The 24,477-nt window shown below is 41.9% G+C and overlaps 1 protein-coding gene across 12 annotated transcripts in view; it reads left to right on the top strand.

The window, feature by feature from the left end:
- Positions 1–24,477, top strand: part of EZH2 (enhancer of zeste 2 polycomb repressive complex 2 subunit) — a 63,578-nt gene that overhangs the window by 9,885 nt on the left and 29,216 nt on the right. For 3 of the 12 annotated variants that reach the window (XM_042926968.1, XM_042926970.1, XM_042926967.1), the window contains 2 exons: positions 13,398–13,521; positions 14,080–14,208. In XM_042926968.1, the coding sequence (XP_042782902.1) occupies positions 13,405–13,521; positions 14,080–14,208 (246 nt within the window). In that variant the 5' untranslated portion in view covers positions 13,398–13,404. Of the gene's footprint in view, positions 1–10,826; positions 10,918–12,467; positions 12,554–13,397; positions 13,522–14,079; positions 14,209–24,477 lie in introns of those variants that run through there. The other 9 variants (XM_042926976.1, XM_042926972.1, XM_042926974.1 and 6 more) reach the window with 5 other exon arrangements.

Genomic DNA, 24,477 nt, shown 5'->3' with positions numbered 1-24,477 from the left:
CATCCTTTTATAACAAACTGGTAACCTAGTAAAGAAACTGTTAGCCTGCGTTCGGTGAGCTGCTCTAGCAAATGAATTGAACCCAAGGGGATCATGGGAGCCTACAGTCTGTAGCTAGTTGGTAGGAGCTCAGGTGACAATCTGGACTTGCGGTTGGCATCTGAAGTAGGGTGGGACAAATCTCTCCAGGTAGCTCGCGGCAGCATGGAGTTAAATTGTAGGACGGCCAGTTGGTGTCGCCACACATTTGGTGACCAGAAGTATCCAAAGCGCAGTACCATTCGGAGAGTAGTGTGTGTAATGAAAATAGTTTCTCTCCACACAGAACTGCATTGGCAAGTTCAAAGTTACTATTTTCCAGTTTTTCTTACAGAATTTACTCTTGTATTTAAAGAAATGAAATAGTTTTCTTCACCATTTGTCTGGTGTCATTTGTCAGCTGCTAACAGCATGCAACCAAATACCGGCTGTACCATACACATTTTCTGGAAAGGAAATTTCTTCCCACTGTTGGTTGCCTCAGTCTTCACCCGTTAGGACTATTCAGATAAAGGGCGAGATGTTCGCCTCCTTACCCTGTGTAAAGAGACCTTCTGCGCTGGTGAAAATACCAGTGTTTAACCCTGGACTCCCCAAAGTGCTGTGTTTCCTGGCCCCACAGTCAGAGGCCTAGGTGGTGGGTGCTCGTCCTAGCCTTCTCGTTCTCTCTGCCACATGGAAGTGCTGGGATGGAAGTCTTTTTTCCTGCTTAAAAAACCTTTGTGTCGCTGTGGAAATTCCAGGGCGGTAACTGCAGGGATTATATGATGGGTTTCCCTGCAGTTGATGAATTCCTTATAGCATTTCCATAGATATTTGGAGGCTGAAAAAGAGATTTTTTTTCCCCCCAGGGCATTAAATATTAGTGATAAGTGATGTTATACTCATAAATTAGATCGATAACATGTATGTTTGGTGAAACATGCTGAAAAATATCATTCGTTGTAAATGATGCTGTAAGGTTACCTGGTACCTTAATATAGAACCTCAGCAGTATAGTTCTCTTCGTGAGAGTCCTTAAGTGTAGGAAAGCCATGGAAATGTCTGTAGCTCCTAACTACCCCTACCTACCTCCTTGACTTCCATCTTGTCCCGAAACCACTATCATTCTTAGCAAGAAAATGAACTTTAGGGCCGAGATGAGCCAGAGGAGTTTCTGAAGGTCTCGCTCAGTGAAGACTTCTGTTGGTGTCCACAGGTGAAAGCGATGGCACTCGCAGACGTTTTATCCCCCTGTGGTGTACGTGCAGGTGCCGAAACTGCCAGATGATGGTCACTTGGCTTGCAGGATGCCTGGAAATTCTGAGAGGTTCTGCACATGGTTTGGGCTTAGTAGTTTGAACTACCCAGTCCTTTTTTTTTTTTTTTTTTCTTTCTTTTCTTCAATTCAGAATTATTAAGATGATGTTTTTAAGTAATCTCTACACCCAAGATGGGGCTGAAACTCACAGCCCCGAGATCAAGAAAGAGTTGCACGCTCCACCGACTGAGCCAGCTGGGTGCCCCAAAGAAAACTTTATAATTTCTGAGTGTCGCTTTAATCTGTTTTATAAAGTTGAAGCAACTTCTTTACAATATTTATGATAGTTCAATTCTCCAGTTGGTTTAAATTTCTGGAACTTTTTTTTTTAAGTAATCTCTACATTCAGCATGGGGCTCGAACTCATGACCCGGAGATCAAGAGTTGGATGCTCCACTGACTGAGCCAGCCAGGCACCCCCTCCAGTTGGTTTAAATTTAGATGGCTGTTTCTTTTCTAAGACTTGTCTTTGTAAACTGATAGCCTTTTCAGATAAACACAGGAATGCTGGTCTGTAAGCCTCCATGTTGAACTTCGAGTTTAGTTTACTCTTCTGCTAGAGGAGGAGAGTGATCTTATTTTTGTGGAAAATGCATTAGTTTAGGGTCTACTCACATTCGCTGTAACAATCAAGTCACTGTTTTCTATTCAGCCAAGATGCCACGTTACCGTAATTTTTCTGAGCCTTTTAACAGTACTGTGCGTTTTTAGTATTACTTAAACCAGGGCTGCAAATAAGATACGTGTTTTTTGCCCTTATTTCTCTCTCTCCGTAGCCACTGGCTCATCTGTTTCCTCAACACTTGACCACAAATGCTGTTCATGATACTTGCTTTATCTGTAGTTGCATGTCCGAGTGGTCTGCTAAAGTTTAGGCACCAAGATGCCTGTTGCAACACGGTGTTTAGATTTTCAGAATGCTCCATAAATTCTGGTTGATAATAGCTCTCATTTCTGGCTTTCCCAGGTCCTTCAAACAGAAGTTGTGGAAGTTTCTTCTGCTAGTGTTTTGCGTGTCGTTTGGGTGGAATGCTCGTGTCCAGCAGTAGTGAGCTTGCATATTTTTGTCATTTTTCTCCTTTTTAGGTACAAGTAGAGGCATCCTAGGAATTGAAAAGGTCCCTGGAACAAGATTTTTATTTTATCTTTCTTTTATGGGAGCAGGGTGAAGTGTGAGTATGTGGGGCATTGGTTGGTAGGACGAGGTGGTTTTAGGTAGCTGGAGGGTCAGAAGAGTGACCGTGACCATTGATGATGCTTTCTTACAGTGGTGAAGGGTAGGACGGACAGATGGGTGAAAATAAGTAATTTCTTTATAATGCATCTTGCTAGACATAGGCCTCTCAAGTGTCAAAATAAGCAATTTCTTTAAAATGCATTTTGTTAGACCTTAGTCACTTAATTTGGCACAGACGAATGCCAAATCTTACCGTTTAGGTTCCATAGTTTGGCAGAGCAAAGTATCCCTCATTAAATATTCGTCACGTGGATTTTTGTTTTTAGTTGCAAGAATGGTGATTTCTAGGCCTTCGTTCTTGTAAGTGTGTCTTTTAGAAGTATGTAATTGGAATATATTGTCCATCCTAGGTGCTTTGCGAGGCAAATGGAAAGGAAGGGATTGTTAGGGTTCTGATTCGTACGGTGTCTGGATATACTTACGGTGGCTGTTCTCAAAGCACGGTCTGTGGACCTCAGAGGGTCTGTGAAGTTACCTTTGTAAAATACTAAAATGTCATTTGCCTCTTTCTTTTCCTTCCGTCCTTTCTTCTTCCTTCCTTCCTTCCTTCCTTGTGTTGACATACGCACCTGTGGTGGAGAAGCAATAGTGGGTAAAAACCACGGCACCTTAGAGCTAAACAAAACACCAAAAAACAGTTATAGAGAATGTCAAGTCGCTGATTTTATTAACTCTGATCCTGAGTGTGCATGTTTTAAATATCCTGTTGCACAGGATGGGAACGTGTAAAGTGCTGTGGCCCAAAGTATGCCGGGTCTGGCCTCCAGGACGGCGCTGACGTGATCGAGTTGCAGGCTGCATTGGCCGCTTTTTTCATGGAGAACATTTTTACTTGAAAGAGCGGTTGACAGACAGACTAAGATTATTCAGACAGGTATTTGGCAAACATTTTTCAGGGAGGGGAGCCTGTCCTTCAAGGAGAACAACAACTGTATTTGTCGCCGATGATAATGTTCGACCTTTCAAGCAAAAATTAGAATTTTCGGAAAATGTGTATCTGTCACTGAGCTTGACAGCTTCCCAGTAAATACTTAATAAAAAGACTTTTTTGATGAGCTCAGTGGCTTTACCAAATACGATTTTTGGAAATAGGTCAATTCCTGGAAAATCTGCATGACCCTGTGGACCAATATTTCTCAGATGGGGGATGATGTTAAGGAACTACCACTGCTTATGGAAGAATAGTGTGGTCTTGAGGACAAGTACTTAGGAGGTTGGAACTCAACTAGCTACTTTTTTCATAGGACAATTTAAGTGTAATGAGATCCACAATGACCTCAAGGCTGTTCAGACACTTCCATTTTCTAGCTAAATACCTGTTTGGAAATGGATTTTCTTCATATTCTTCAACCAAAACAGCATTGGAACAGATTGGATGCAGAAGCAGATAAGATCCAGCTGTCTTCTTTTAAGACAGATATTTTAAAAATTGGCAAAAATGTAGAACCATACACTTGCTGACTTTTTTTTTTAACAGAAAATAGTTTTTTAATTAAAAGGTGTTATTTCAATTAACATGTAATAAGCTTGCTATTATTTTTAAATGAGTTGATTTTAAGTTATTTATTTTGAGAGAGGGCATGAATGAGGGAGGGGTGGAGAGGGGGAGAGAAAGAATCCCAAGCAGCCCCTACACTGTCAGCATGGAGCCCGACGTGGGCTTGAAACCATGGACTGTGAGATCATGACCTGAGCTGAAGTCAGATGCTCAACCTGCCGAGCCACCCATGTGCCCCAAATGAGTTGGTGGCTTAAAAATTTCTCAGGTTGTAATTTCTTTCTCTCTTTCTTTAATGTTTTTATTTATTTTTGAGAGAGAGCAAGACAGAGTGTGAACAGGGGAGGGACAGAGAGAGAGGGAGACGCAGAATCCGAAGCAGGCTCTAGGCTCTGGGCTGTCAGCACAGAGCCTGACAGGGGGCTCGAACTCACAAACCGTGAGATCATCACCTGAGCTGAAATCAGGTGCTTAACCAGTGAGCCACCCAGGCGCCCCTCAGGTTGTAATTTCTAAGATGCTGGATACCTGCAGTTAGAGAGAGCCCAGATGAACTAAAGGGGTCCTGAGACCAGATGCTTGAGAAGAAAGGTGTGTATGTTTCCTGTGAACCTTCCTGTGAACGGTCCATCATTCTCTCTGCTGGGGACAACCCTGTGAGTAATTAACGTCTCAATCTGCATCATAAGTGCCAAATTCTTTGTCATCTAGATGGCTCACTTAAGGCCTTAACCTCTTTTGATCTGTCCTTTTTCCTTCTCCTGTAAGTACATCTGATTTTTAATTTTAGAATGTCTCTTGGTATCTTTTTTCTGCATTCACATTGCCGTTAACCCAGTCAGAGCACATAGTGCTCTGTTCCTGAATTACTTCAGTGCCCCGGATTTTCCTAATATGTTCTTGGAACTCGAGTGTTAAATGGAATCTGAGAGTTGACTTGACTTTAATTTTGTTTATATATTCCCTGGAGATGTTACAGATTAAAAACTTCTTACGGTAAAACCAAAGCAGAGTTAGAAATTAAATACGGTCAGATGAGCACGTATTTAATGATACTGTTTGGTTAAAACTGAATAGCCAACATTAGAGCTTGTAACAATGCTGTAGCCTCAGGACCAGTTTTACAAATCTGTTTCTTTAATTTGGCTTGATATAACGCTAACGCAGATAATGGATATTTGCATAAATATATTTTATGAAATGGTGTGTTAACTTTTTATTTGTTCGGGATAATCAGACCTAGTAGTTAACCTGAACAGTGGCACCTAGCAATCCTTGAGTGCCGTCTTTAATGTCCGTGGAAAAGCCTATCAGGCTGTGTTGATCGCTGGAGAATTGTAGAGTACTGAAATCTACATCGGATAGATACTTAATCCAATTATTTGGGAATCTTTACCGGGAAATTTCCCTTAAGTGTTTTAGCCCAGGTTCCTTTTTTTGTCAGCTGACCATCCCTGTCTTTGGTTTGGGCGCTTTCATAGCACTTAACACTATCTTACATACTAAACATTTCACTTTGTTTTTGATCATTTCCATCCAAGTAGATTTTAAGTTCATGGGGTTGCAGATTTTTGTCTGTTTTGTTTACTGCTAATTCTTCAGTTTCTGTAATAGTACCCGGTATGTGTTAGATGTTCACTGTGTGTTGAATGAGTGAATGCATATTAACACTTCTCTCTGTTCAAATTCTAAACTCAAATGCTCTTTTCTGTGTAATGTGCTTAATGCTGTCTTCGCAGCTGGGGCAAAGATCTGTTTTTCTGGCTGTCTTAAGCACACCTAAACTGGACTTGAATTGTATAGAATCCTTTTGGTTCGTCTGATCAGTGCATGTGTATCAGAGCACAATTACTTTCCTTGGTTCAGATTCTGTAGTTCTATTAGTGCAGCCTAAATGTGCATTATCTTTTTAAGTAGACATCATCTTAAAGCTTTTATGGAGGTTTTTTTTTCTTCCTTTTAAATTGTTCAAATACAAGGTTATCTCAGTTTTTAAATAGTACAATTATATGTGGGAATCTTCCCCTCAATTTTGTTTGAAGTTAAGGTTTATAAAAGTGCCGGTTGCCCTTGATTACTGCCTGTTCTTTTTAACTTTGTTTTCAAATTAGTTCTAATCGTTTTTTTTTTTGTTGTTTTTCCTATTTAACATTTTACATCGGATTTTAATACTTTTTAGTGTATTTTTCTGTTTATCATTTTTTTTTTTTTTTTTGAGAGACGCTGTGCACTTGCACAGGGGAGGAGCAGAGAGAATCCCAAGCAGGCTCCACACCATGCCCAGCGCAGACCCCTCCCTCGTGGGGCTCAATCCCATGATTGTGAAATCATGACTTGAGCTACCCTGATGTCCCTGTTTAGCATTTTAAAAAGTGAATGTCATTTTGTTTGTGTGTTTAAGGTTTTGTTATTAAGTAATCTCTATACCCCACCCTACATGGGGCTCAAATTTATAATTCTGAGATCGACAGTCACATGTTCCACCAACTGAGCCTGCAGGCTACCCAAAAGTTGATGTCATTAAAAAATTTTTTAAAAAATGTTTTTATTTATTTTTGAGCGGAGAGAGACAGAGCATGAGCTGGGGAGGGGCAGAGAGAGAGAGGGAGACACAGAATCCAAAGCAGCCTCCAGGCTCTGAGCTGTCAGCACAGCACAGAGCCTGACGTGGGGCTTGAACTCATACACTGTGAGATCATGACCTGAGCTGAAGTCGGATGCTTAACCGACTGAGCCGCCCAGGCATCCAAGTCGATGTCATTTTAAAAGTGAATGTCTTTATATTTGGTTGTTGTAGAACTTAAGTCTCTCTTTGTGTGTGTGTGTGTGTGTGTGTGTGTGTGTGTGTGTGTATTTAAAAAACTTTATTTTGGAATAACTAGATTTCGGTAACCCTGGTACATTTGTCAAGATGTAGAAAGCAACATCAGTATGATACCGTTAATTAAACTAGAGACTTTATTTGGATTTTACCAGTTTTTCCACTGATGTTTGTTTTTTTTTCTGTCCCGGGATCCAGGCCAGAGACCATACCACACTGAATGATCTTAGGCCCGCACATCTGTGACGGTTCCTCAGACTCTCCTTGCTTTCAAGTCCTCTTGATAGTTTTGAGGAATATTGGTCAAGTATTTTGCAGAGATGTCCTTCGGTTTGGGTTTGTCTGATTTTTGTTTTTTCTCCTGCTCTAGACTGAGGCTATGGGCTGTGAGGTTTGGGGGAAGAATACCACAGAAGTGACATACCCTTCTCATCACATCGCGTTACATTGTGCATGACGACCGCGTGGCTCATCCCTGATCTTTTAACCATAATCACTTGAGGGTGGTGCCTTCTGGGCTTCTGTGCTGTGACCTTACTGTTTCCCGAGCCATACTCTCCTGTGGCAGCCAGTTACTGAGTCCAGCCCGTGCTCACGGAGAAGGGACCTGAGCTCTCCCTCTCCTGTTACAGAATTATTATTATTTGGAATTCCTTGTAAGGGAGATTTGTCCCTCCCCCGCCCCCCATTAATTTATTAACCACTTATTTCTGTCATGGACTCATGGATACTTATTTTGTTAATTCGGTTACTCTAATCCCATTGTGATTTAGTTTGCTACTCAAGTTCCAGCTTTGGCTGAGCAGGACCGGAACCCAGCCTGAGTAACCCAGCCTGAATCCTTGCGGACCTAACACTCCAGGGGGGCGTGGCCTGAGACGGAGTCTTGACTGGTTTGGCTCCGGGCTCCTCGCTCACCGTCTTCCCTTCCTTTCATAGGACACAGGGTCTTTATTTCCCCTCAGGCAGGAGATCTGCTTCTCGGGCAATTAATTTTTGTCTTACCAAGAGTAACATCGACATGTCGCTCTAAATTCTCTTTGTATCTGTCTCCTTCTTACCTACAAATCTTAATTACTGTTAACTTATATTTGAGTTTATTAAAGCAGTGGATTTTTAACTTAGAAGAATAAATGAAATTGGGCCGCCTGGCCGGCTCTTGATCTTGGGGTCGTGAGTTCAAGCCTCAACGTTGGCTGAGAGTTTAACTTGGAAAAAAATAAAATGAATGAAATTGTTAAATGAGACAGCCGCCCTCAAAGCATTTTAAACATAAAAGCACTATTGAAGACTGGCAGTTTTTCAAAATGGGCAATTTTATGGCATTCTTACTCAAGTAAAAAGACATTCTAGTTAGGGAAGGACATCAAGAATATTGCCGTCGTCATATTTAAATTTTGTTAGGTTTGGATTTGACATTATTGAGTCTGGTAGTCCGTAAAGAGTCGAGTTAGTGCTATTAATTTAGTTAGGGAGGATAAGTAGTACATGTAGTTTATTATTTAGTTTTCTTAAGACAAGTAGGAACAGAACCGGGCAAGACTAACTACATGGCTAGTGTCTTGATTCAGCAAATCACTTAGGAATGAAGAACCTTTAAAGAGAGGCATCGGGGGAACGGAAAATGCCTAGGGAACTTCTTTAATTCCTTGTCCTTGACTGAGTAAGGAGGGAGGGGCGGGGATACCATCTTCAGTAAAGGGCCCTCGGCAGGTTGGACCCGGGGGACAGGAATGCTGGTTCTTTGGGCTGTGTGTCCTGTCCCCAGAGAGGTGGAGACGTGTGTCCTGGCATGTCGCAGGGGCTGTACAGACCTGAGGATGGAGGAGGTTCCTTACCACGTGGGCAGCAGAGCCCCACTGTTGTAACTGAGCCCTCTGGTGATGCCCTCACCGTGACCGCGAGGAGATGCTCACATCTGTTCATTCGGGCAGGGTTGTGCGCGTACCCTCCACACGAAGAATGTGTCTCAGGCCCCTCTGTCTCACGTGGCAGGAAAACCCGAGCCGAACTGGCTTACGACCCCCCAAAAAAGGAGGGCATTTCTTGGCTCGTGTAACTGAGGTTCTGGAGTTGGTTCGGCAAAGCTCGCCTGGCTCAGGGCTCAGTGAGGTGATGAGAGCCCAGGTCGCGGCTTTGCGTGTCTCTTCCTTTGCCGTTACCGACTCCGTTTTTTGCAGGCTCTTTTCAAGCGTGCGGGTTTGCTTCCAGGGTTGTTTGGTAGTGTCCATCCAGGTTCGAGTCAGTGGAGGAGTGAGCATTCTTGTCCCCGCTTGGGAGGGAGCCTCCTGAGATTTTCCCTGTGACCAGACCAGTCTGGTCACGTGTCCAGACTGTGTGCCGGGAGCGGTGGGCTGCTGGGAAGGTCCGGAGCAAGTGAGCTGATGCCGGGTGGCAGAACAGCGCCACGTCTCCTCTAGGGGGACAGCTGGATGCTGGGGCTTGTGTTCCGAATATCGGGGTTTGGTTGATTCGTACGATAGCCTCGAGACTATGTAATTTTCCTTGATTTTATTTAACCTATATGTAGGTAGGCTATTCTGTAAGGTTTTGCTGCATTGTATTACGGTTTCGACGGTCTCCTGCCATGATCGGGTCTGTCTTTTGAATTAAAGAATACCTGTTGTTTTGGTTTTACTGCATACGGGTGGAATCCTGTTTTAGTGACGACAGCTGTACTCTCTGTTTTGAATGAGAGAAGCTATTCATATTCTGGATAAAAGTCATATAGTACCATTTCACCTATGGAACTAAACAGATCTGTGAGAAATTCATAAATTGTATGTATTCGCAAATCCTCATCCATTTAGTGCCATGTCATTTTATTTTTTAAAGTTTCAAGTTTATTTATTTTGAGAGAGAAAGAGGGCCCTCAAGCAGGGGAAGGGCAGAGAGAGGGAGAGAGAGAGAATGTCAAGCAGGCTCCGTACTGTGAGTGCATTGCCTGACTCGGGGCTCAAAACCACGAACCGAGAGGTCGTGACCTGAGCCCAAGTCGAGTCGGACGCTCAACGGTCTTAGCCCCCCAGGCACCCTGCCGCGTCATTTTCATACAGGTTTCTTTCTGCTGATGTATGAATATTTGGGACTGTAGCTTAATATTTGCTGGGCTGTGGTGTGGTGGAAAACAGTTGGAAAACCTGATCCGAGGCTGCCACTCGCTGGGAAGGGTGAGGGCCGCCTGACATCTGGAGGCTCACTACTCCGTGTTTCTGCGTGTGTTTGGTGCTGGCGGCCAGCTGTGAGGTACTGATGTTATCCTTAGTTTGGTGAAGATCTTTAAGGCCACGTCAACTTCCTTAGTAAAAAGAATTCCAGAAGCTCCGGGTCGAATGCTCCGGACCTGTTGATGGGTGGGACATCTGGACCATAGGGTCCTAATTGTCTCTGAGACTCATCTCCTTGGGGGTTTCTCTGGACTGGGGCACAGTGTCCGTGCCCCTGCGTGGAAAGTCCTGCCCTTTTCCTACCTGGGCACAGCTGGCCTCTGAGCAGTTCACGGTCAGCATGCGTTAATAGACCTGTTGTTGGCATTTGTTTTAAAATGTACTTGCCAGGCACACAGCCAGGCTCTGCGATTTTACAAATGAATAAAAATGGTTCTTGCTACTGAAGAACTTACAGTGGGGACGTGTTGGATTGAAAAACATGAAAATAGGATTTTAATATGTTGTAAATGCCGTGATAGTGGGAGAGGGTTTATTTTATATAAAACGTTCTTATAAATGGTGCCTTAAATTTTATTACTTTTTAGTGGACCAGCCTGTTTATCCCTGTGCTTTCAAACAGTCCAAACATTTTTAGATTTATTTCTTAGATTGTTATTCAGAGGTCGTGATCCTTGTATTTGGATAATCTCCTGTAAGTGAATTACCATAATTTTACCTATTTCTTCTCTATTGGGCGTATGTACCAGACCATCCTATAGCTTAAAGCCTTCACTGATGTGCTTCTTTATTTGGAAGAGCTGTGTGAAATTTATGAACGTGGAGATTTATCCATACATGCTGTCTTACACAGAGGTTGGTTCCAGAATCAATTTTGAAATGTTCTCTTGTTGATCTTGCAACTTGTACATTTATACCTTTGGTCAGAGAGGCTGTTTTATTGTGACATACTTCATCAGAGATAAAGTTACTAATGGTAGAAATGCCATGGAAGGGATTCCAGACTATTCAACAAGGAGGATTCTCGTTGTGATTGATGGTGATTGATGGAATGATGCCCCTTCACCAGCACATAAAATGTGTACCTTAAAAAAATGAACTGTGGTAGTCCCTGTCTTCACATCAGAAGTGCCATGTTCTGCTGGAACTTTCCTCAGGTGCAGGGGTGCTACCTCCAAGGACCAAGAGTTTGTCAAGGCAGCAGATGGGGTAGTCGTGATGAGTTTATGAGCTAATGAAGCAAGATAATCCCTTTTTATCTGATGGCTTTCCCTTCTAGTTCCTAGGCCTTTGAAGTGCCGTAAGTCTGAAAAGGATTTGCACGGAGTTACCTGAGCTCATCTGTTAACTGGCAGATAGGAAAGCAAACGATTGCCACCAAGTTATTTCTTAAATAAAGCCCCAGTATCTTCCTGCCTTTGGTGTCTTTCTGCTCTGCCTCAGCATCTTCTGTCTTCCACACTGTGTGCTTTGCCTCAAAGATGGGGTCGCCCTCCTGAGTGCAGTCTTCTGGGGTTTAGGGCTGTTATCTTTGCTCTACGTCAGCAGCCCAAAGGTGAGGTCACACTATCCTTTTCACGTTATCTCTGTGGCCTCCTCCAGCTGACTTCTCTCAAGTTCTGAAGCCTGTTTATTCTCCTCATTCCCTCAGTGCCTGTAATATGGGGTCCTCAGCTAGTCTGGTGACCATCTTTGCTCATGGGGCCTGCCCGCTGGCCTTCCCGCCTTCAGAGTCCCGCATCTAGCTGTCCTCTGCTCATACCTTAGGGTCCCTTCCGATTTCTCTTGGCCTTTTGAAATCCAGCCCAACTTTGAAGGTTGAGTTGTCACCTTTGTTGCCCCTTACCCCCCCCCCCCCCCTTTTTCCTGTAAGTCTCAGTGTGTTTTCTTCTTTTCGGCCTTGTTGGGTGGGACCTAAGTTCCCTAAGGGCAAGTTCTGTGTCTTTGTGTAGTCACCGTCTGGCCTATCTAGTCTATCGAGCGCTTGTCTTGCCCCTCTTTCAGCCTGAGAAATCCACACATCTGCTTTCTTTGTCATCGGTGGGTGACTCTTCTGACAGAAAGTTACCCGCTGACCTTTGGGCTCCCTGCCTTCCTGCAAATCTTGTCTCCTTAGGCGCTTTCTCTTTGCCCGAGGGCTTTCTCCGACGGGAAGTGAAGCCCTGCTCAGTTGTCAGTTGCTCAATCCGGGGCGTCACCCCCTCCTGTACTTCAGTCTTCCCCGAGTTTTCGGTAGTTCTTGTTCCTTTTCTCTCCTCACCAGTGTGGTCTCAGAAGCCGCCCTCACCTCTGGTGTCCAGACCGTGTTGCAGCCCCCCAACCTCCTCTCTGCTGGTCTGCTGCTCTGTGCAAAATGTCAGTCTCCCTCGCCCCTTTTATTTATTCTGGCTTTCCTTTGCTCTTAGATAAACTAAAGCAAACGTCCTTCGTGTGACGGCTTTGCACCTTGCACCATCTGACAGAGAACTGTCCTAATCTTTTGAAGATACAAGTATGATTTTCTATTTATTTATATTTAATTTTTTCACAAGTTTGATTTTAATACTTTGAGAAGCAGACGTTCTGGTTTAGACTTAAAACGGGGACTCTGTGTTACGACTTCGGCATCTGGGGAATGATGGGCTGTCCCCACATGCAAACATAATTGCTTCCTAGAGCCCGCAACTACAGATAAGGTGGAAGAATTTACTCGGCATTTGCTGCATTTTTTGTTTGCTGGCCGGGACATCCCTCGTGTGAGTAGAGGTGGCACAGGGGGCAAAAGTACAGACTTTTCTCCCTGTGCTGAAGGTGAGAAGCCTGGTTAATTAAAAGCGTGCGGGGAGAATGCTTGAGTTTGCACCAGACGATGTACTGTGTACTTCCTACTGTGAGTGCTGTGTGTCTATTTTGCTGTTTCAGATTTCTCTTTTTCAGTTACATTCTTCATTTATGCCTGTAGCTGCTAATTTAATGATCAAAAACTTAAAGTATGTGTCTGTTTTTTTGCTCCAGAAGTCTCATAGACTAAAACCCAGCTTGTTCGAGTATTTCTGTAATAGAGTTATTTCCGTAATGGGGTCGATCACGTTTCTGTAAGACGGTTGTCCTTTGGGAGTAGAGAACCTTTGTAACTCAAAACGCCTCTTAAAAGTTGTATTAAGTAAACGTTTAAACTTTGAATGAAATGTTTTACATTTAACCCTACAGAACGAATGAACACCCCCCCTTCTTGGAAGTATCAACAGTGTCATGTATTATTTACTTTGTTTGTTAGTTTGCTGGGGATTGAAACGCAAGTGATCATGTTCAGGCTGGTTAGATTAGTGATTTTAATATGAAACCATTGCTTTTAGAATAATCATGGGCCAGACTGGGAAGAAATCTGAGAAGGGACCGGTTTGTTGGCGCAAGCGTGTAAAATCAGAGTACATGCGGCTGCGGCAGCTCAAGAGGTTCAGGCGGGCTGACGAAGTTAAGGTACAGCTTTATCTTTTGTGCGGTGCACCTACGGTTAAGGGTCGTTCCCCCTCCCCGCCCCCCAAAGAGAAGTTTCAATTTGCAAAGGGTCCATTTTCAGCCAAGGTCATGTTTATAGTAAAGATAAACGAAGGCTTGGAAGCCAAGGGCCTTGATCTGTCTTAATTAGCATAAAGATTGTACCAGGCACCGTAATGATAATGGAAAGATTGTAATCTAATGGCTGTTCAATCTGCTTAGAAATCACTGTCTTTTTAGTGTATCTTTTGTATTGCATGTGTAGACTCCGGACCCCCATACAAAGGAATGTGTTTCATGGTTTTGTGTTTCTAAAGTCATTGTGATTTCATTTTTATATCATGTTGACAAAATAATAGGTGTGGTGTGTTTGTGTTACTCGAATGTGGGGAAACTACAGTTTAGTGTAAAATCTATATGTGTTTGCAGGAATGCTCCTGATATTTTTGAGAAATCACTAGATTTTAACCTGCTTTGGAGATACTACCAATTTTCTAACAATGAACAATTTCTCTTCTCCTCTCCTCCATTTTTTTAAAGAGTATGTTTAGTTCCAATCGTCAGAAAATTTTGGAAAGAACGGAAATCTTAAACCAAGAATGGAAACAGCGAAGGATACAGCCTGTCCACATCCTGACTTCTGTGAGCTCATTGCGCGGGACCAGGGAGGTTGGTTAACTCACGCACTGGAGTGATTATCAGTGCATTCTGGTTTTTGCTGTTGGAATGTTGGCTGGTTATTGATAGGAAGTCACTCACTTCTGGAAGTCCATCTGTTCACTGCTATTTCTTTTTAATGTGCAACTAACTGTTGGTGGCTGCCTTAGGTAACACTGCGAGCTACTCCTGTAAGAGAGCTGTAGCGTTTAGAATATATTTTCACTGTCACCAGGTAGATTCGTAGATTTTTATAGGATTGTTGATTTTAAAAAGTTTTTAAACTAAATACTCTTTAATGTCCTCATCAGATCACTATTTAGAGCAAGGCTTTCTGACTCGTAGTTATCTTTCTTTCTGCCCCTTAGTGTGAATTAGCCATGCTACAAGAAATGTTTCCTTTTCATGCATATTCACGCACTAAGAAAGTTATTTGTTATTGGAACATTTTGTTCAAATTCTAAGGCTCTCTAAGAATTTTTAAATTCAGTGTTGAGAGATCAGAAGTCCTTTTATATAGCATTTTCTAAATCAAGAAAGTAGATCTTAATCCTATTTTCAAAGGAAGGTAATAAACGTATGGCAGATTTTATAGTTAAATGACACATAAAACACAGTGGCAGCAAAATGAGAAGAAAATGGCAGAAGCTTAAAAACTATAGAACCCAGTCAGTAGGGTTTTATGCAAAGCATTTTGGTTTAAGTACCTGTTTTATATAGGAGAAGATGGCATAGGAGGTGGAATGCTATTTGAAAGGGCATCAAAACAGAAGGAAGAAAGCGCTTTGGAGTTTATGAAGTTACACCGTGCAGTGGGTAATTGTTTATCTGAATGTCTAGACATGGAAAAAGCATCTAGACAGTGGGCTCTGTTCAGTGAGGTTATGATATTTATGAAATATTGTAATAAGCAAGAATTTGCTACCGCGTGAGACCTGTTGAGATTGTGACACGCGGGCTTCAGAGCAACTTGTCGGTGCTGTCACAGTAGCCCAGTCCTAGTGACTGGGTCACGGTGTGGTGGTCTCGGTGGTGACACATGACTTGGAATGATTCTTAGTCATTTATTCATTTTGCCAGGTGACCCCTCTTTAAAGCCTGGGCTCGCAGTTGTGTAGGTAAATATCATATGCTGCTAACACCTTCCGCACCATCTGGGATAGGTCAGGGCCCGTGTGTTAGGGGTAAATGACTTTTATTCATATATTAAGGGTGGAAGGAATTCGTTTCTATGCTAGTCAGAATGTTCTCAAAAGGAATAAGGATGGGGCTTCTAAGTAATTATGTGAAAGTTTTGTCTGGTGACCTTTTGGAAATTTTGAGGTAAAGGAAAAAGAAACCTTGTTCCTTCTCCCCAGAGGAATAGATCTTAGAAATCTGGAGGAGGAAGTAGAGACACGGAGTACATGCTTTTTGCCACCCATTGCAAATCTCAAAATGCTACCAAAAGTCCAGCTTTTATTCATAAGTAAAAGTTGATGGCAGTAATGATTTCTGACCCAGTGCTGGGTACTCTGCACACGTGAACCTCATTTAATGTTTGTGATGGTCATCGTATGCTCCCCACCCACCCCATGAGGACACTGAGCCTTGGAAGACTTCAGTCAGTTTGCTTGCTCTAATGATCTGATGTGGGCCTAGAAGAGTACACTTTGCTCAGACACGTTAAAAAAGGAGTCACGTTCGCCGTTTATGTCCACGTTGAATTGTTCATGATGTAACCTTAAGTACAGATTATTCAAATGAATACTTACTGATTGAATTTTGCTTTTAATTTTGTCAAATGGAGATAAATTATTGAGTGTAAAGATATCTAACTTTTTAATGTGAGTTTATAGGAGAAATTGTAGAAGTTAGCATTTTAATAGAACAAAATTCTTTTCTAAACTTAGTGCCCCATGCAGGTTGAGGAAAAACCATTTTCACAAAATAGGATGATGGGAAAGGAGGAAAATCACCCCCAGCCTCAGGAACTCTGTTTTTGTTGCCTGGAACTCTGACCCGGTCAAATCTGTTAGTTTTCGAGCTACTCTTGAGAGCTGATTCTGCTTCAAATGATTCATCTTTTACTTCCCCTTTAAAACCATCATCGCGGACATTTGGAAGCTGAACGTTTATACAGTTTGCGATAAGCTTTTTGGCGTTCTCACAATAAAAATAATAAAATTTTAGGACTGAAAAGGACTTTAATGATCTCTGTCTGATCTCCTTACTTTTTAGATGAGAGTATATCCGTGTTTATCTTTCTTCGGTTTGAGCATTCCCAGCTGTACGTCAATTTCTTTTATATGCTTTAAAAGTTGGGAGTCCGAAGTAGGTCAGAAGCAGGAGGAGAAATAAGAGGTAGTGTGTTTTGCAAAGACTTTCCTAGCAGTAGGCTTGGCAGAAGTTCAGACGGCAGTGTTGCTCCAAACACCTGACGTCTGTGGCCTTCAACATTGGGAAGTGCTGTTATAACATTGTTTTAATTAACTGCTTATTTTTATAAGCCGATCCTTTGCAAGTGCTGCGTCTTCAGTTGAAATCTTTTGTGGCCTGAGCACCATTCAATGACAGTTTTCAGTTTTTCACTCAAGTCTTAGACTTCAGTCCCTTCTGTGTTTGTAAAGTAGATGTGTCCAGTTTTAAAACGACAGGTTTTTGTCTGGGTTAATTTAGCGGAGACCGTCTGACACAGGCTGCTGTGACCTGCTGGGGTGACCGCCCTCGACGCCGACTTCAGATCAAGGGGCTCTGCAGTTGCACTTAGAGGCCACATCTTCCTTGTGCCGTTTTCTTAGCGTGTGTCCCGAAGGCGCTTGCGGCCGCTCACTTTCCGGCGTCGAGGTTATAGAGCCTGTGCGGAAGTGCCCGTCGAACGTTGGCACAGGAGGCGCCCCTAGTTTTCTTTTTAAAAGTAGTTCTGACTTCTTGAAGACAGTGGCTGTATGTTTGACATTGATCTCCTTTGCCCCTCAGTTAATCTTTTGAAGGAGCTCTCATTTGAAAAATGTCACTAAGAGAAATACACACCAAGGGTTGTGCACCTTACTGTTGTAATATGTGGCTGTTTATACAATCAGTTGCTTGTAGGTGACTTTCATTAGTTTGTCTTCTCTGTCAAAAAACTTGATCTCCTGTAAGCCTTCGCGTCGGCAGTCCTGATCTTTGTCGTGTCTGTTTTCCAGTTTTCATGAAGAAACTGGTTTAGGAGCTACTCTTGTAGTTCTTATTAGTGCATTTCTTTTGAACATTTGACCATTTCTTGCTAAAAACTGGAAGGCACTTTACTTCATCGATTGTTCATGTTGAGATTTTTATCATCCGTGTGTATTATGACTGAAAGAGGCTTGTGCAAATGACGTGTCTTCTCGGCAAGTGGTAGGATTGGTTTAGTAATTTAAAAATAGCCCGCCAATATGCATTTCCAGATTCTCAGGAGAATTTAATGTTCTTGTAAGAATTTTGTGTCGTGTTTACTGATGAAAATGGCGAGAACTTTTTGTCAATTTAAATGTGGAGCTACTTCAGGATGTCTGACACAAGCAGCATCATTAGAAAGACATCATAGTCCTCATTTATGAAGAGTTAAAAATTGTTAACATTTTTGTTATTTCTGAGAGCGCCAGCGGGGGCGGGGCAGACAGAGGGGGACGGAGGATCTGAAGTGGTCTCTGCGCTGACAGCAGCGAGCAGATGCGGGGCTTGAACTCACGAACTGCGAGCTCATGACCTGATCCAAAGTCAGCCGCTCAACCGAGCTAGCCAGGTGCCAGGTGCCCCAAGAGTTAAACAGTTTTAACAATTTAACAATTTTGATTTTCCTAGTAATATTTGAAATGATTATGAGTTCATCACGTAACATTTAATGTTTACAGATTATTTTTTGGAGGGGGAAGAGGCCTCTATCAAAATAACAGTGTACGTTCTTTTATATGTTTGCAGTTTGGACTTGCTGTTTTTATTGAAGGAGACAAAAACGTGGTCTCTTTAGACATAAACACGTGATTGCATTATTTATTGACTCATAACGCACTTTCCTCCGTTAATTGTAAATAGAAATTTAGTTACTATTTACAAAGATATGCTAGTGTACCTAGTACATAATTTAGCCCTCTTCAGTACACCGTCAACTTTAAATACAGTAACGTGCTTTCTTTCCTTTGTAAATGTTGAGATTGTGGAACCAGGAGGTCTAGGTTCTCAGCCATTGGAGCAAATATAGTAGTGAGCTGGGTCATTTTTCTCATGTCTTAGAAATAGATGGATGGCTGTCAGTCTGAACATAGCCATCCTTTCTTGTTGCCTCAAGGAACTGGTTTCTAAGTCGCTTTCTGCTGCTCTTTGCCTCTCTTGAGCGCTGGGTGGTGTTTATTTGGAGAGTTCAGTCCTGTCTAACTTAACTCTGCCAGTCCTTCCCACCATATTAACTTCTCACATCACTTCAGCCTTTGCTTCCTTTCTTTCTTTCTTTCTTTTTTTTTTTTTTTTCAATATATGAAGTTTATTGTCAAATTGGTTTCCATACTTTCTGGATTTCTTTAGGCTGAAATAGATGAACCATTTTCTGAAATGATCATAAAGGAGGCTTTCCATTTATTTATTTATTTATTTATTATTTATTTATTTATTTATTTATTTATTTATTTATTTATTAAAGGAAACTAATGGGTTTTATAATGCTTTTCCAAAAGGACATTAAAAAAAAAAAGGTCACTTGAGATGTCGGAGTTTATATTATCAATATCCTGTAATTAAATATATATCATACACTTGATGTATGAGTTTATTTTTTAAACTTAAGTTTCTCTATCTTATTTGAAAAGTGAGTTTTTCAAAAATGTCAAATGTTTATTTTGTGCAATAAACCAGAAGTTGCTTTTAGTTTGCTGGTTTTCAGCCAGAAGATTGTGTAAATCGTTGGTATTTTACATACATTGTCACCTGTTTAGTTGACTACAAAGATCAAGACCAAAAATCGTTGATCTACAAAGACCAGTTCTTTTCCCAAAATGCAAGACCAAATTTTGACAGCCATTTAAAAAACCAGTGGATCCAGAAGAAGTGCTTGTCTAGCTTGCATTGTTCAAAATTGTTTATTGCTCTGAAGAAATAAGATTTTATTAGACCTTGAACTTCTGGGATAACATGGATTGACTGAAATTTACTGCTTAGGATTCTGCTTTATCTTCTTTTAATAGATTTTATAAAAGAATACCACTTGAGTACCGTTTGGGGGGGTTGGGCAGAGTTCTCAGCTACCTTATATCGATTGAGGCAGCTTTATACCAGGTCACATGAATATCTGTTGGGTTAATGAAACTTTTTATTGTTCTCTTCAACTAAAAGGCCATTGCAAAATGACTCTTGAAAATTCAGATAACACGGAAATAATATAAAACAGACGGCAAAAGTTTCTGTAGCACAACTCCTGTGATTTGTGATTTTTTCTGATCTCTTTCTCTATATATGATAACATGTTAATAATGATAATATTTATTATTATCATTATACAAATAATTTTGTAAGTTTTGTATAAATAATTGTCATGTATAAATAATACACTATTTATTTGAAGAGGTTTCTGGCCAGGGATGCCTGGCTGGCCCAGTCAGTCTGAACCAGGATTCTTAATATCAGGGTCCTGAGTTCAAGCTCCATGTTGGGTGTGGAGCTTACTTAAAAAATAAAAGGTTACTGGCCAGATAAAATGTGCCTGCCAATTTGGGCCATAACTGAAACAAAAAAAACTATGTTTTAAAGTATAGTTGACATATGTTACATTAGTTTCAGGTGTATAACCTAGTGATTTATCTTCTCTATACCTCATGCTGTGGTCACTACAAGTGTAGTCCCCATCTGTCACCATATACTATTTTCAGTATCATTGACGATATTCCCTATGTTGTGCCTTCTATTCCTGTGACTTTTTCCATAACTGGAAGCCTGTATCTCTCCCCCCATCACCCATTTTGCCCATCTTCCCACCCCCCACATTTGGGCTGTCACTTTAAATCCTCTGTCCAGGTCCTCATTCTCTAAGAATGCAGTGTTCAGTGTTTGATGACTGTGGATAATATAACATCATTTATTGCCCTATTCTTTTTTTTTTTTTTTTTTTTTTGAAGGTTTATTTAGTTTTCAAAGAGAGTGAGAGTGGGAGCAGGGAGGGGCAGAGAGAGAAAGAGATCCCGAGCAGGCTTCAGGTTTGGCGCGGAGCCTGACTTGAGGCTCAACTCACTGACCACACAGGCTCCCTGCCCTATTCTTAATTGATAAACATTTATTTTTTAGTTTTTATTTTTGCAATTAGTATTTTAGCGAATACCCTTCATTGTACATCTTTGTATCATTGAGTAATTTTGTAGAAGTTCCTAGAAATAGAATTAGTCAAGAGGATATGCATATTAAGTTAAAAATTTTTTTTTATTTTAGAGTGCAAGGCGGGGAGAAGGGCAGAGGTAGGGGGAGAGAGAGAATCTCAAGCAGGCTCCATTCTCAGTGCGGAGCCCAAAGCTGGGCTCAGTCCCACAACCCTGGGATCATGGCCTGAGCCGATACCAAGGACTGAGCCACCTAGGCACCCTGCATATTTAAATTTTTATAGATATTACCACATTGTTTCCCCAAAAGATTTTCCGTCTTCACCTTACCAGCTGTTTATGGTAGTGTCTCTTCCTCTCTGTTCCCAACGCATAATACCAGTCTTTTGGATCTTTGTCAGTGTGATAGGTAAGACGTTATTACAGTTTGCTTGCTTTTCTTTACTCATTCAGTGAGGCTGAGTTTCTATTGTCTGTTTATATTTCTTCTCTGAAGTGACTGCTAGGGTGTTGGATCTATTAAAATTAGGTTGGACTGTTTCTTAGGATTTTTAAGGACTTTTTGTATATTGTTAAATATTCAGTTATTTATCATGTTTTGCAGATTCCCACTCCCTTCTTCCCATTTTGATGTTATTCCTGGTATATTTTGGTTCATGAAAGTTTTATTTTATTTTTTTTTATTAAAAAACGTTTAAAATGTTTATTTTTGAGAGGGAGAGAGAGAGAGAGAACGTGTGAGCAGGGGAGGGGCAGAGAGAGGGGGGGACAGAGGATCCAAAGCAGGCTCTGCACTGACAGCAGAGAGCCTGATGTGGGGCTTGAACTCCTTAACCATGAGATCATGACCTGAGCTGAAATCAAAGTTGGATGCTTAAACGACTGAGCCACCCAGGCACCCCAAAGCTTTAGTTATTTTTAATTTTTCTCAGATGTGGGCAAATGTCACTTTCAATTTTTATTTTTAAAAAATTTTTAAAGTTTATTTTGAGAGAGAGCGCACATGCACATGTGTTGAGAGCTTGCGTGTGAGGTGGGGAGGGGCAGTGAGCCAGAGAACCCCAAGTAGGCTCCACCCTTCAGCAATGAACCCGACCTGAGCCAAAATCAAGAGTTGTACGCTTCACTGACTGAGCCACCCAGGTGCTCCCTTTTTAAATTTTAGACAGGGAAAGCCTGAGAGGGGGAGAGGGCAGAGGGAGAGAGAGAATCCCAAGGAGGCTCCGTGCTCAGTGCAGAGCCTGACTCAGGGCTCAGTCCCACCACCCCAGGATCATGACTTGAGCTGAAATCAAGGGTCGGATGCTCAACCAACTGAGCCACCCAGGCACCCCAAGACTGTCCAACATTTTAAAAGATGACTGGACATATTTAGAATTTCAAAATAGTAGGATGTACCTTATAGGGAGAGAAGAAGAAATTCTTTATTCATGCTATTAGGCAAATACCGGTTTATAGAAGTTTTAAACGTTTACATAGTCAAATTAGAATTTCTTTCGATTTCTTTGTTTCTAAAGGCTTAGAAAGTAAAGATTATGAATTACCTCTCTATCTTTCCTTTTAGTTTTCATGTTTATATTTTATTTATTTAAAAAAAATTTTTTTTTAAGTTTATTTATTTTGAGAGAGAGAGAGTGGGAAGGGGTGGAGAGAGAGAGGGAGAGAGACCATTGCAGGCGGGCTCTATACTGTCAGTACAGAGCTGGATGCCGGGCTCGAACTCACAAACTGTGAGATCATGACCTGAGCTGAAGTCAGAGGCTTAACTGACTGAGGCACCCAGTGTCCCTAAAGGTTTTGTTTTATTTTATTTTATATTTTTAAAAATTTATTTATTGTCGAGAGAGAGAGAGTGTGGGTGCATGTGTGTGTGTCGGGGGGGGGGGGGTGGGCAGAGAGGGAGAGAGAGAGTCCCAAGCAGGCTATGTGATGTCAGTGTAGAGCCTGACGCTGGGCTCGATCTTGCATGAGATCACGACCTGAGCTGAAATCAAGAGTTGGACGCTCAACCACCTGAGCCACCCAGGTGCCCCTAAAGATTTTAGTTTTAAGCAATCTCTGTCTCCACCATGGGGCTAGAACTCACAACCCCAAGATCAAGAGTCACATGCTCCACCGACTGAGCCAGCCACATGCCCCTCACTTGTATATTTTGATATTTAACCTGTTAGGAATTTCCTTTGGTATGAAAAATGAGTGGGGGATTTGGTTTTTAATACTTTTCTCTTTTAGCTTTTCTAGTTGTTTCAACACTACTTAACTGAGTAGTCAGTGGACAGTAAAGGAGCAGTCACAAATCTTTCCTGCAAAGATCAACCGAATTGGCCTACCTGAGTGGTGGTCCCCAGAGCAGATCTCCACCTGAGCCAGGACTTAGTGCCTCTCCTCAGAGACCAGGCCTAGTGCGGGTCTGGTGTCTCCAACGTAACTCGGGCCTCTGGTGCCCTGACTTGTTCAGCCTCACGTCTGCTCCTGGAAGCAAGGCTTCAGAATGATCGTGGTGCCACGGCTTATGGAAACCAGGGACTTAAATAAACCTCTGTCTTCCATTTCTTAGTTTTTGCTTGTTTTTATTTTTTCAGTGACAAGTGATATTTCTTGCTCATAGGACTGTTCTTGAGTTAGGTATTTGAGTTTGCATGGCTCTAGTTACCGGCTTCTGTGCCTTTTGTGTGTTTTGTAGTTTTACCAAAACTTATGTATTGACTTGTTGAATTTCTGATTTCCAATTACATTAGCAAAACTGGAGTTTGTAGCAAAACTGCGGATTATGAGGAATGATTTACGGTAGCCCCCTTCTGGCCCCAGACTGCATTGGGTTTTCCCTGTGCATTGGGTTTTAATAGGATTAACGAGGTGGTATTTTTATGGTTGCTTTCATTCAGAATCAGGCTTTTGAAATTAGGATGCAGGGGAGAGTTTTAAGAGTTGAAATTTCCTGAAATTGCATTCCAAATGTTCTGTGTTCTGTGTTAAATGCATTTTTGTGTGTGTGTGTGTGTGTGTGTGTGTGTGTGTGTGTGTGTGTGGTGTTTTCTAAGAAGCATAGGAACTGGCCCTCAAAGGATCTTTCTGTGATGCTCGAGTGAACTCCCACAGGACCCCTGTGCTGCAGGTAGAGAGGTCCTCTCCCCAGTTGGGTCGGCCGGCTCTATCACATACTGAACAGCGGAAGCACTGTATGACCTGGGATGAGCCACTCTTTGATTTCTTAGCTCCAACACCCTCGATATGCTCCTTGTACTAAATACGTCTGTGTCAGGCTCTGGTCAGGAATTTTTCTTCCCGGTTTTTCTTTCTGACCCTGTCCTGCTGGAGCCTCTCGTGTCTTGGACCCCCCTTCTCCTGATCCGCTCCCAAGACCTGGTTAGGGACTCCCTTCTCTCTCACTTCTCTTGACCCAAACTTGGTATTTGTCTCATTCCCGTTTTTGTCTTCAGGACTTCCTTTGCATGAAAACAGTCTGAAATTAAATTGTGTATGCTATCATTTTCACCAGAAGGGCTGGCTAATTTAAAATTTGGGTGTGTTAATCTTTTCTCTGCTGTGATTTTGAAGAATAATAGAGGCAGTGTCAGAAATCCTCCTCGGCTTTTCTCTAGTTTGGGTGGCAGTTGACCCTTTCTTTCCTACGCCTTAGGTGTGAGATGGTTCCTTATTGTTTTTACTTGGAAAGACGATATCAACAGTTCATTGTGTCTCTGGCATGAATTAAATGGACCAACCAGTATCCAAGAATATTTTTTAACTTGGCTAACTGACTGTATTTTTTTTCCCCCTACTATCCGGAAGTTGGACTTAACCCTCTGATGTTAAAGATTGTTCAGAGACCAAATGGCCATGGCAGTTTTCCTTTGGGATGTCCCACTGTGAAATGGGGAGTCATACCGACCTCATAGGGTAGTGGTGAATTTTAAAGAAGTTAACTTTGGTAAAGTCTCTAGCACGGTGCTTGGCACATAGTAGGGTGTGTTAATTT

This window comes from Panthera leo, chromosome A2 (genome assembly GCF_018350215.1).
Source record: "Panthera leo isolate Ple1 chromosome A2, P.leo_Ple1_pat1.1, whole genome shotgun sequence".
NCBI classification, from domain to species: Eukaryota; Metazoa; Chordata; class Mammalia; order Carnivora; family Felidae; genus Panthera; species Panthera leo.
Note: the sequence above shows the minus strand (reverse complement) of the source record. Positions and strands in the feature narration are given on the sequence as shown.